A 13,963-nucleotide genomic window follows, 5' to 3' on the forward strand; every position below is an offset into this window, starting at 1 on the left:
GTTTTGAAAGTCTGGAATACCAACCTGTTTTACAAATATGTGGATGTTTATTGAAGTAAAGATTTTAAAGGCATCTCAGTGAGACTGTTACACATATTCACATTTTAAATTATGCTAGGTTGCATAAGCAAGAAATTGTTTTTGGATTTCAGAATATCAAAATTGTTTTTCTGTCATTATTTATTTGTTATTAATAATTATAGAATCTGATTTTAAGAAACATTGTTCATTCTCAAGTATTAGTATCATTTTTTTTAATTCTCAGAACCTTGAATATTTAAGACTATATCAAAAATTGGCAAAAAAACCCCACCAGATCTTTTTTTTTTGCATAAGTTTTTGGGCTCTCTCCACCTATCTCTCACTGCTGAATATTTGAATATTAATTGAATAGAAATGTTTCTCCTACGTGGACCTCAGTTTCTCATATCTTGAACTTAAGGTTCTCCAGAGTCCCTTCAGTTACATGTTATTGAAATGGTTCTGTGCTCAAACAATTAAAAAATGGAACAATATTGTCCAAGAATATAATTCTACATAATATTACTAACAATTAAACACTAAAGTTATGGCTCTGGAAATAGAGTATCTCTCTTTCTCTGCTAGATGAAATTATAGTCAGCCTTCCAGCCTAAGTGCTTCTATATTGATTTTTGGGCTGCATGTATTGTCTTCAAATATTATTTGATCACTCCCACATTTTCAAAAACTAAATTAAATTATATCCAACACTGAAACATTGGAGGATCACACATGAATATCTGTATGTGGAGGAGAATCTTATAACACGAAATACTCTGGAACTCTGGACTAGCCCTCCATTCAACAAGCTGGCTCTGAATAAGTGCGGCCATCATTAGGAAGGACTTTTCATTTAATATTTCTTGCTGTCCCCGCCAACCTTAATGCTGTCTGACTGGCACTTGTTAACATTTGTTTTGGAAACCTATGAATTCGAGAAACCTTGACTCCAGTTTGAATTAGTGGTGCAGCTTTTGAGTACCTTGGCTTTATTTGTATTCATGGATTTATTTTATTTTTGCCCAATGTAATTATTTGTATGAAGGACTGCCTTCCTCATGGCATCATAAGTTACTTGAGAACAGGAGCCTATTGGATATATGCTTTCATTACCATAATTCCTCACCTACTGTTATGAGAGTAAGCACTTGCTGATGGAATGTTTAAATGCATTTCTCATAGTTTGCATTGGTAAAATGCAAAATTATGAGATAATTAATTTTTTCATTTTTCAAAATATGATTTTCATTACATTCATATATTGGTATTCTATTTGTAAATGGAAAATGTCAGTATCCATGCTTATTTTTCTAAGTGAATGTGGTTATAAAATCATACATATGAACCCAACTTCAGACTACACAGCAGTATAAATAAAATAGCAGAGGCATTAAAAATCTACCAGACGTGCATTCTATATCCACTTCTCAAATTATCTTGCTTAACTCTAGTCTCTTGACTTTAAACATGTAAATATGTTTATGTATTTCACAATTATGCAAAAGACATAAATTTAAATATACAAAAATGTCCTACAGTATTTCTGGCACAAGTGTTTAAATGACTATCAAATTGAAAAGAGAGTGGGTAGAAACTGGAAAAACTTTGTCTTGGCCTTGATATTCATGCCATAAAAATAAGGTACAAATGGAAGAAAAACCCTGCATTCTACCTTCAGTTAAATTGGACTAAGATATTTTAGATGTTAATTTAGCTTGCTAGCCAACAGAAAAAGAAAATGTTTTCTCCATCTGAGGCATGTATCTCTTGATACAAAGATAGAACCTTGTGATGTTCTAATACAAAGTGTAAAATAGGAAGTTATTATTGACTGATAAAAACTTTGGGAACAGAATTCCTTTAGGCAAAAATCAATCTGCATTTTAGGGGAAAGATGATCTGTTTCCTTGGTTGGGAATACTCAGACACACAAACTTCCCAGGCGACAGTAAAGGCATACAGAGAGAAAGCAGGAAGTCAAAGAAACTTACAGCTTTCTTTGTATTTTCTCATTTAATCTGATACCTTTGGGAGTTGATTATGCAGTTAAGCTCTGTGTGAAAACTATATATTGTCATCCATTTAATTCTTATTACACACCTACGAGGTAGGGATGGTTATCTTTATATTTTATTTTCAAGAAGGAAAAGGAGTTAATTGAAATGATATTCATAGAAATCAGGCTTATGAAATACTTAGTAACTTTATAATTTGAGGTATTACTTTATATGCAAATACATTGTTAATCCATCTTGAAGAGAAAATGCAAGGATCCATAATTACTCCAATTTTTTTAAAAATTTTTTTTAGATGTAGGTGGACACAATGCCTTTATTTTTATTTATTGATTTTTATGTGGTGCTGAGGATGGAACCCTATGTCTCACCCATACTAGGTGAGCACTCTACCACTGAGCCACAGGCCCAGCCCTTCTTTCTAAGTGTATATGCTTATATAGTCATACATGTGAAATCCACTGCAGCTTTTAGTAGAACTGGAACAGTTTAGCACAGCCCTGGGTCTTCCGAATTAATTCTCCAAGTGTGGAAATCTTCTAGTGTGTCTATCTAAATTTGCTTTGCTTTACAAGAATCTCCGAATTCCTCACTCCAGTTTTCTACTTTTTCCATTCTCCACCCAGAAGAAGCCTGAATGATTTAAAAGTGTTTACATCTCAGCATTCTCCTCTTAAAAATTCACCAATAATTTCTGATTACCCTCTGGACAAAGTTTAAACTCTTAATGTGACTTAGAACATCTTTTCTTTCTTGTCCCTTTGTGCTTTCTAACATCATTGAACTCAACCGTTAGGAAGTTCCGTCTTTCCCTTCCTTCTTATCCCCTCACCTACCCTCCCTTTCAGTGCTGGGTAATCAACTTAGGCCCCTGGTCATGCTGGAGAAGTCCTCTACCAATAAGCTACATCCACAGTCTCCTATTAATTTCTTAAAAAGATTGAATGTCTGTCATTTTGTCTTTTAATTTTTTTCATTGTAGATGGACAACAATAATACCTTTATTATTTTGTTATTTTTAGGTTTGAACCCAGGGCCTCACATGTGCTAGGCAAAAGCTCTACCATTTAACCACAACCCCAGCCCAATGTCTCTCTTATTTCTAGTCTCTTATTTCTAGCAGCCTTTATTTCAGCCTTTTTTATCAGGGTACTGATAAGGCAGTTCAAGTCCATTTACTGTCTGCATAGTATTGTACCAGGAGAAAACTTATGTATAATTGCTGAGCCAATCAGGGAATTCTCTACTCCTCTCATCTTTATCTAAACTAACCTATCCAATTGACCAGAAGAAAAAGTGCATTTGGGAGGAAGCAGTCATTATTTATATTAGATACAACTCTGTCTCTTTAGAAAAACCTATGGAGGGGAGTTTAGCGTGAAATTTTGGAGGTTTTATCGTGTCAGCCACTTTGCACTGTTTTATCTTTGCTTTGGAATAGCAATTAATGATTGTAGAATAGAAAGTTCTCTCTGAACATGCCACCCCATCTAGTTAACTGTCTTCCTCACATGAAATAAAATGGGATAAAGGATGATCACTATTTATACCAATATTATATTCTTTCTGACTGCCATAGTGCCAGGTACACAGGAGGTACTCAATAAATACATGTTGAATAAGATTTTGAAAAATGAAGTATTTGTTCCAAAAGCATAAACCCTAATTAACAGTATATTCCCTGATTTTAGTTACCTTGTACTGATATTCCTAAAAACAAAATATATTATGGATACTTCCACATTAATAATGACCTTCTTTACTTTATTTTTTAAGGTATTATAGACACACTAATTTTATAATAAAATATTTTGGAAACATACAGCAATATTAATATATGTGCTTTATTCTTTTAACTATGGAAGAAATACTCTCCATCTCTTAAAAATATCTGGAAAATGAAAACAGAATCAAAAACAAAATTAAAAACAACATTATTTCGAAAAATACAACTTACCTCCAGGCCCAAAATTTCCAATTTCATTTGGGCCACTATTGCTGTTGTTCACTGGCAAGGTTGTGGCTGGCCATGAATCATCAAGCCATGGATAGCTGGGATCACCCGCATTTAGAAGGCCTGGGCGGCTACAACAGAAATGAAAAGGAAATCAGACTATGGAGCTCAATGAAAGATTTTGATGCCTGTCTCATGCACTAGAAAGGATTAAGGAATTTAAGAAGATTTTAATTGAATTTAGAATTAAAATGTGTAGGCTCTCAAAATTAAAGAACTTTGGCAATTCATTAAGGCTATATATTGATCAACCCTGTCAGTGGAAGAAGTCTCTTTGCCTGGGATCCTGTCAAACTCCACAAGAAATCAGACTTCTGCCCTGAAACTGGTGGGAATTGGCCATAGTAGTAACCCCACACGAGGTTTGATGATAAATTGACACCTCAAGGGAACAATCTTTCAGAATGGCTTCTTGGTATTAGCCATTTCCAGGACTTTGGGTTATTTTGTTCCCAGTAACTGCAGTCCCAACATGAATCTGTCCTCTCTAACCTGTCACCCTTATTGTGAGCCTTCATGTTTGATTTAGAGGCAAAGAACTTGAAAGAAATTAATGAACAGTACTTATACTGTTCCATCAATAGCACATTTCCAAGTTCTTTAAATGGAAAAATATCAGGGGGCTATTAAGTGTTTTTCTGAAGGCAATAAAAGACACCTGTGATCTGCTCCAGCATGTGAGTATAGTCTACAAGGAAAATTTCCTTCACATCATATTTAATAAAGAATTCCGTTCTTTAATGTTAAAATGGGATTTTGATTCCTTTCCAAGTTATTAACATATTTACAAAGAAATAGAACATCTATAATCATTGTACCTTTTTGTTGTTGTTGTTGATAGACCCCTTCTGGTATAATACCTAAGAGAAACATGTGTTTCTATGGGAACTGCAATAAGAAGATTCAACTGCTTCCTTGCTACATCCACTAGTTCTCATTAGACTTAATCTCTTTTTGCTAAAATATTGATTAAATGGGAGATTGGAAGTTATTACCAGAGCCTAATTACAATCTCCATATTGGCAAAGGGAAAATAGATGAGGATATATGGGTTTGTTATCAGCTTTTATCAATTTCAATTGAGTATCCAAAGTTGTGGAATCCAGTCCTATCAATCTACAGCCTATTCATCATCCATGAATCATTTACTTTGTGATCGATTATATGTAATTGTTCACTCACAGCAATTTAGTGTGAGCCAATAAGGAGTCTTAAACAACAGCAACTTCATTTGCTAATGTCTAATTAATGCAATAAACATCCTGCTAACAAATGAACACATTCCTTGTGATATTTACCACTAATTTCTTCAGGGGCATCTGGGAGATATGAAACATCTGGACTTGATTCCTCTAAAGTGCACAACAGATAGATCATTAAACCTAGTAGTAAGCCATTTAACTCCTCCTAGAATTCTCAGACTTATAAGTGATCATTTATCACAATAATAGCTTCTTACTACAGAGTTTTTCTAGTCCTGATTAAAAATACTAATAAAGAATCTCCTTAGCATACCTTCCATTGCTCATTATTCCTCCATCTCCTCTTTGAAATGTAACTGTAAAAAAAAACACAAAAAAACAGAAAGGCATGTACACACACAAGTTGTCAATATTAATTACAATTCATAACAACTCATATTGGACCTCAGTTTAGAACTAAGCCTATGGGAATTTTAACAAAATATAATTAACATAATTGTGGAGATAGTAAAAAACAGTGGTTTGGCTCAGGGCAAAGTTATCACTTGCTCCAACTTTAATAGAATATTTCAAGTTTCTTCAAGTCAAAAGTATGGATAAATAAAAGTGACAATTTGGATTTAAACATCAAACACTATTATAAGTGGTGGACCTAGTAATCCTGGATGATTGACACAGCATTAATGAAGAGTTATCAAATAAAACTGCTAATAATAACATAAAACTGTCTTAATTAGAAGGCATAAAGCAAAATATATACTAGAAATTGAAACAGGAGAGTTTTAACAGGTAATGTCTTTCCAACAAGATAAGAAAAACAGGTAACTGTTATTACACATTGCTTATCATCACAGATCCTTTTAAGTATGCTAATAGTTATTATGAATTGAATAGGTATAATTACAGTAGATGTAAACTGTAACTAATAGAGAATAGCATATTCATGAAAATAAAAATTTAACCAATTTATACTAAATAGACTCCAATTATATGTAATGATCACAAGTTAAAATTTTCTACAAAACTGTGTGACTTATTAACAATGTCCACTAGTATCTAATAGAACCAAGGTCAATGAAGCCACTCCCTCCACTCAATGTCTTCCACTCCACAAAGCTAACATTGAGCAAGTGGACTTCCAGGAACAGACAAAGAATGTAAATATCAGTTGTGGGCCATCACCTTATCCCAAACTGTTGAAGCCAAATGTATTTAGACTTCAAAATGATTCATACCCGAGAAAGGTAATATACTTTTCATACTATAATGTTTGAAGTAGCAAATTGCACTCAAATTTATGTAATATTTGTCTAATGAAAACTGAATATGAATGATTATAAAGTCTAAAATAGCTTCACACTAGTTTGTATCAAGTTTTGCCACTAAATTATTTAACTAGAAAATTATGGACAAGGTATTTGTTAAGAAACTTACAGATTACAAAATTGCAATAAACTTGGAATTCTAAAATCAAATCAAAACAAAACAAACAGCAAGGGTCAGTTAAATCAATCCCTGGGAATGAAAGAAAAATACCATTTTTCACAGTTGTGAAAACAATACATCTTGTCTTTGGAACAGAATAATTATGTCTATTAAAAGTTGTTGCTTGGTGACTAAAAGTGAAATTTACTAAAATTTTAATGAAAGAATTCATATTTCAAGTAAACAAGCATATTTCCACTTAAGATAGACAAATTGTTTGAATACTTTTTTATTTAATGGTTCTCCAAAATTCTTCTGCTTTTCAAGTTTGAGCTATTAAATATGATAACTCTTTAAATTTTGTAAGTTTCCAAGCACTGTTTCCTAGGCCCATATGAAAGGTCATCTAGTAACATTACTTTTCATGACACTACCAGGAAATATGAACATAATTCCAAGGGTCCATCAGGATTTCAAGACAGTAAAATAAATAAGGGCCTTCAAACTGGGATCTGAAATATACAACCTTATCATTTTTTCAGGTAACACCTCAAATGCATTGTAAATCAATCCTGACAAAACCTTAACATCTGCCCAGAATTGGCAGTAGATAGCTCCGCAGAGATGATGAAAAAATACTGATCACTACAGAGTGACTTCAGGGCTGGGAGTCATGAATCAGCAGTGCAACTGTATCACATTGTGCCTCTTATTAATTGCTTAGAACACAAAAGAATTAATCTGAAACAATTAATGCAAAAAAAATTGAGCACTAGAGGTATTCAATAAAGGCCTGATTAGGACACACACATGCAAAAATGCATTTTCACAATGTGAAAGTGGTACAGCTAATTAGCTTTCCATCTGATGTGACTTTCCAGTTATGTGGCACTTTAATGGAATATCAAGTGATTGTTTTACTCTGCCAAAAGGGAGTTAAGATAATGCTGTGAACATCATTGCAAATATGCAAATAAGCAGGTTCTGATGGGCTGCATCTCAAAAATGTGCTGTTTAAGAGATATGTGAGATGCCACATAGTTCTCCCTAATTTAGATGACTTTTATTTCATCATCCAGAATTTCTGATACTGCCATAGGAATAAAGTATAGCAAAGCAAAGAAAAGAAGCTGAAGCAGAGTCTCAAAAATTGCGTTGTACTTAACTCTATGAGATAACCAATGGCATATTTTCATCAAATGTGAAGTTTAAAATAGTATGACATAACACTCAAAATACTATCAAAATATATCATTTATTAAGGTTAATTAGCAGATGTGCTAGAATATAGACCACATGGGATGGTCCATATCTGCCAGTTGAGAGCTAAATTTGGAAGCAAAATAATTAATTTCAAAGCATTTCACATTCAGTATTCAGGACATATCCATTTTATTTGTGTCCTAGTTGTCATTAACACGTGTTTCTCAAAGGATTCTAGACTGCTAATAGTTTGTCAAATATTCTATAATGTCATTCATCTCTATCTCTGCATGCCCACTAACATAGGAAAAACTTCACAGAACATTATGTGAATGCCTGAATAACTTAAAATGGGCTCCATAAAATTTAGTATACACAGGAATCTTTCATTTTGCATTTTTCTGTCACAGAAGAAGGAGGTGGACGAGGAAAAGAGGAAGAAGGAAAGTAGAGTAGGAGGAGGAAGAGAACACAAACACATATTTTCTCTTACTGACACTGGTTAGCTGTGTTTTTAAAGTGAGGGAAGAAAGGGGACATCTTTTCACACTTCTTTTTTTAATGTTTTGCTTCAAAATATTTAGATTAAGTTCATTTTGAAAAGTAGAACAAGAGTAACTTAGTCTATAAGGCCATCAAAGGAGATTACAAATTAGAATGAACAACTAAAACTTCTAAAATGGAAATAATATATAGCATTTTGGTGAATGTTTGTGTGTATATAAACGTGCAAGTATGTGTGTGTGTGTGTGTGTGTGTGTGCGTGTGTGTGTGTGTACGGGCATGTGTAACATAAAAAAAAATGCCATTGCATACTACAAGCTATTTTGAGGTAGTCCTCATTTATAAGAAAAGTTTAACTTGAAGGTGAAAGAAAGTGGGGTGAGGGGGTGATAGATCGTTGGTGAATAATCTTTTTCTTGTTAATTTTTTTATAATTTTGAAATCACAGTGCAGTAACTTTGTACTAATCAGAAATAAATTTGGAGTAACTTAATTATTACAAGCTCTTAATCAGAAGTCTGTGTGGAATCTCAAATTAAAAGCTTACAAGGCATAACATATAGAAGTTTTGACCAAAAATGAACTGAATACTAATAATGTTTCCAGAAATTTCTCCCACATACCAGTGGGATTTTTCAAAGCTATATCATATACAAAGTAAGTCTACTACTATCTGACAGGATTAATACTACATGTCTGCCCGAACTGGGAGGAAAATGTAACTATGTGGTAAATTGGCATTTTGAGGTAATGTAGCTTTCGGAGTGCCTATCTCTAGTAGTTCACATTTTCCTACTCCAAATTTTTGCAGCCAATTCTCATTCTCTTTCCTGATATGCTTATTTGGCAAATATGAAAGCATATTAATCCTTTTTAATAAGCATTAACTCACCCCAGATAATCAGAGTATAAAAATTCCATCAAATATTTTAGCTGCTTTTGGATAGTACTGTCAAGTAACTTATTTCACCACCAGTTATAAAACCTATGTGTGAGGTGTTTAGCATTTTCAAATTTGCTCACTCACGAATTGTTTATATTTACTGAGTTTCATAAAATGTTAACCTCAGAAATAATATTCAGAAAACATAACTTACCCTTTATACTTCTGGAAAATTACATTTATTTTCATTAAAATTTGATGACTTCAGTAATCACAAATAGAAAAATGGATAGCAGAAGTTTGAAAAATACTGTGCATTTATCATAAAGATTATAATACAGTTATATACATTTATACTGATATATTTATATGAACCTAATCAAAGCTATATAGATTTTTTCCAAACTTACATTGTTCTTTTTTCTATTCACAAAAATTATTACAGATATTATCAAATATTTACTTCAAATTCAAAACCACTTAATATTTTCTATCTAAATTTCTACAACTTTTTTTTTATTGTTTATAATAGTTTAAGGACTGAATATGTTGAGCAAACAGGACCCCCATTGGCAGTGATATGGAGATTGATAGTGCTCAGTGAAAATTAAGGTAGATGGCGCTTCATGTTGCTTATAGAAGTATGATATTATTTCATTTAGGATATGATACACAGAGATGCTTTTAGTTCTTGCAGCTACACTTATTGCTATGGGTCAAAACCTGAGATGTGTATTTATATCTGAAGAGTTTAAGTAAGTGATTAATATGCAGATATAAAATTATAACTTGATGTGTAACATTGTCTCAGAGGATCCTCTACTTTCTCCTATGTGAAGAGGCAAAACATGTTTAGTCCAGATTTTCCTTCCAGATGATATGAATATATAGATATACATTTGATTCTTGATATTTAATCTAAAATTTAATCCATTACTGTTCTCTGATACATCTGTTATACCCGCTGACACCTAAAAGAAAGTATTAACAGTGATGAGCAGTTTTTGTTGTTGTTGTTGTTTCTTTTCTAAGTCTTCAAGTATAATTTTCTGTAATAATGGCAAGTTCCAAAGGAGCTATAGTATGAGTCAATGAGTAATGTTTGGCCTACATAGAGTTAGCTAAGGCATCCTACCCAGAGTTTGGATCACACCTTGTGAAGTAATTCTGCACTTACACTATTTAACATCTTCTTTTTCCTTCCTCTAGTGGATAAACAGAAATGAAGAAGTAGGAAAAAGGAGGCCTGAGAAAAAATTTAGCCTGGTCTACAATCTTACAGTCAATCCAGCTGCATTGAAAATATGTTTTCTAATGTAGGAAAATTCCACCAAATATTTAATTATGACCACAACTGAATTTTGAAATAATTGTGCTATAAAATAATTTAAATATTGACTCAAAGTGGAACCTGATTGTACAAAAAAGTGTTTTATCATAAATCAACAATTAGAGACTGTAAATATAGATTTGAGACTACATACATATTACCAAGTAGTGAAAAAGTACATATACACTTCAGACTACATTTTGCAAATCAAGTCACATTGCTTGAATTCTATTTGGTTTAGTTTTCACTTTTCTATTGGTATATTATAGTTTTACATAATAATGGAATTCATTGTGATATATTTATACATGCAGAACTTGGTCTGCTCACAATTTGGTCTGCTCCATTCCTTCAAACCTATCTTCTTTACCTCTCTCCTCTCTCCTCTCTCCATATTCCCTTGCTCTAGTCTTCTGGGTCTCTTCTCTATTTTTATGATATCCCTTTCCTTTCCTTCCTTCTGATTACCTTCCACAGTTTTTATACTATAAAATTATAAGACTTACTAAGAAATCTGTATGAAAACCAAAATATAAGCAAGGCCAACATAAGAATTTTTAAAATAATTGTTATAAGACCTTCGAGGTAAAAAGCCCTAATGAAATCTCTTTGCTCTTTCATGTATGATTATTAGCTCATACATGAAATGTCAAAAATAGAAACAAAAGATAAATACATATTCTATTACTCATTCAAAATCCCTTGTTCTTTAAGTTATAAAAGGATGAGAATGTGAAAACTTAAAAAGGTGGAAGACAGGTTATTTTTGGAGGAAAATATGTAGAAAATATCACAAATCAGACATGTAATGCTTGGTATCTGTGGTTTGGCAAATTTTATTTGCTTCTCATCTGGAGCAGCAGTTGCTAGAAGGCAAATTACTAGCTGAAGGGAAATCCATTCTGAGAGTAAGCCATCTATCAATTAACTATAAAAGTTTTGAAAGGCTTTTCTCTGGCTTGGCCTTCTTCCAAAATATTTGAAGGGCATAGCACATTCCGAGTTAGCAGTTTTCTACAAGCAGATGGATATCAATCACAATGAGAAATGATAATGGGAAATGTACTATTCTTGTCAAGTTCAAAGACCAACAGATATTTTCAAATTAAGTGCATAGGTTTTGCAAAGAATGGCTGTTTAAAAAAAGAAGTAGTAGAAGAAAAAGAAAGTCAGCTTAATGTGATTGTACTAAAAGTGCAAACCTACCAACTATGAGAGCTATTTCATTTGTAAGTCATGAATGAATGAAGAAGTATGAAGTTTAAAAATGCACCATTCCAAATATGGATATATTAGAACTCTGCACTGAAGTGACTTGCATAGTTCATTTTTATTATCTCTAAAGTCAAGTGAAAGGATAAACACAAAATTGTCCTTGAATTAAATCAATTTTTCCTTATTTTTTAAAATCATTTATATGTATGTCTCACAGAGATAAAATATTCCATAGTAACTGATTAAAGAAAGGGCTGATGGACAATACATTCATGGGTGAAGGCAAGGGGCTAGAATGCAAAACAAGAAAGTATATAAGAGTTTTTTTTTATTGGTTGTTCAAAACATTATAAAGCTCTTGACATATCATATTTCATACATTAGATTCAAGATGGTTATGAACTCCCAATTTTACCCCAAATACAGATTGCAGAATCACATAGGTTACACATCCACATTTTTACATAATGCCCTATTAGTGATTGTTGTATTCTGCTACCTTTCCTATCCTCTACTATCTGCCCTCCCCTCCCCTCCTATCTTCTCTCCCTACCCCATTTACTATAATTCATTTCTCTCCTTGTTAATTTTCCCATTCCCCTCACAACCTCTTATATGTAATTTTGTATAACAATGAGGGTCTCCCTCCATTACCATGCAATTTCCTTTTCTTCTCCCTTTCCCTCCCACCTCATGTATCTGTTTAGTTTTTTTAATGTTCAAGACTCTATACTCAGCAGTTAGTTCTGAGCACACCTCTCTGGGAAGAATCTCTAATTGGTGCAGTGGTTTAACACTTGGATGATAGAACATAAAGAATTGGGCAGCCAAGAACCACTGAGAACTGAGAATGGCAGAATGTCAAACACATGGAAACCTCTGTTCAATGGATTTGCCATACTCCTTTTTCTACTCCTGGAATTTATTTTGACCAATAACTAATAAATTTAATCTTCACAAGATGCAGACATAAGTCACAATATCACAACTAGATTATTATGTTTAATGCTGTCAAATAACATGCAATACAACTGAATGGGTGGTATGTCGTATATTTTTCACTATGTACATATTGTATTTGATTATATTAAATCTTCTATTTTTAATGTTTTGTTAAAAAACAAATGTCTTAATAATAATTTATTTTGACAGAGCCTTTGCTGATTATTAAAAATGGAAGACTGAATATAATGTCTCAGAAACTGTTTAAATGTCTGTAGGATGATATTATTTTAAATAGGTCCACTTACAAATTCTAGAAAGTATGAAATATTGTCAGTTTCAGATGAATTGTTGCTGTTAGAGATAATATTTAATGTAAATTATGATCAAAATGTAATTGAACATAACTTCAGCATTGAATATCTTCTCTCATTTACCCACTTTATGATTTTATCTCTTTCTCTCTCTCACCTGCTTTATCCCTCCCTCCTTTGGAGATAATTTGAAGGTCATAATATCTAATGTCCTTAATACTCTGTCTAGGATTCAAAAACAATTTATTAAAAAAAAATAGAACATACAAGGTTTTTTGTTTAATTTTGGTCTGCTGATCTGCTTCTTTCCCTTTTCCTTTTGCTCCTCTCTCCTATTTTTTTTTTCCTTCTAAAAGGCTGCAGTTCACACTGAAATAGACTACACCATTTAAGTGAAGAGTAAATCACTCCACTCATGCCTCATCAGTTTTATTAATATTATTATTATAATTAATAATTATTATATATTATATTATTAGTATTATAATTATATTATTATAATTATAATTATTATTATTATTATTATTATTATTATTATAATATATTATTATTATTTTTTTTTTTGAAATTAGGTGAATTCAAAGATACTTTACTACTTAGCCATATCCTTGGTAGTGGAGCCAGATTTATGAATAGGTAGTTTATGTAGTTAGGTAAATTGGGTCTAATTTCCAGTAAAATCAATCAAAACTCCATATTGAGGATGGAGTCCAGGATAAGGGGAATTGAAAATGTCCCTAAGGCCCTAAGCCCACCCCAAGGAAATTTTAATGAAGCAGCTCACAACAAACATGGAGATGCTAATCCAAAAGCCCTTCCTGCCCAGATTACTCCTTCAGCCCACCTGTCCTCCATACTTTGGGTCTTCCCACCTACATTCCAACACTGCAAGATA

The 13,963-nt window shown here is 32.6% G+C and overlaps 1 protein-coding gene across 1 annotated transcript in view; it reads right to left on the bottom strand.

Annotated features, from left to right (window-relative positions):
* LOC143387806 (roundabout homolog 2-like) overlaps nucleotides 1-13,267 on the bottom strand; it is a 142,724-nt gene extending 129,457 nt beyond the window's left edge. The window contains 4 exon segments of the mRNA XM_077108149.1: nucleotides 3,994-4,121; nucleotides 5,566-5,616; nucleotides 11,031-11,065; nucleotides 13,226-13,267. Coding sequence (XP_076964264.1) covers nucleotides 3,994-4,121; nucleotides 5,566-5,616; nucleotides 11,031-11,065; nucleotides 13,226-13,267 — 256 coding nt within the window.
* Nucleotides 13,268-13,963: the final 696 nt, after the last annotated feature.

This window comes from Callospermophilus lateralis, unplaced genomic scaffold (genome assembly GCF_048772815.1).
Source record: "Callospermophilus lateralis isolate mCalLat2 unplaced genomic scaffold, mCalLat2.hap1 Scaffold_169, whole genome shotgun sequence".
NCBI lineage: Eukaryota > Metazoa > Chordata > Mammalia > Rodentia > Sciuridae > Callospermophilus > Callospermophilus lateralis.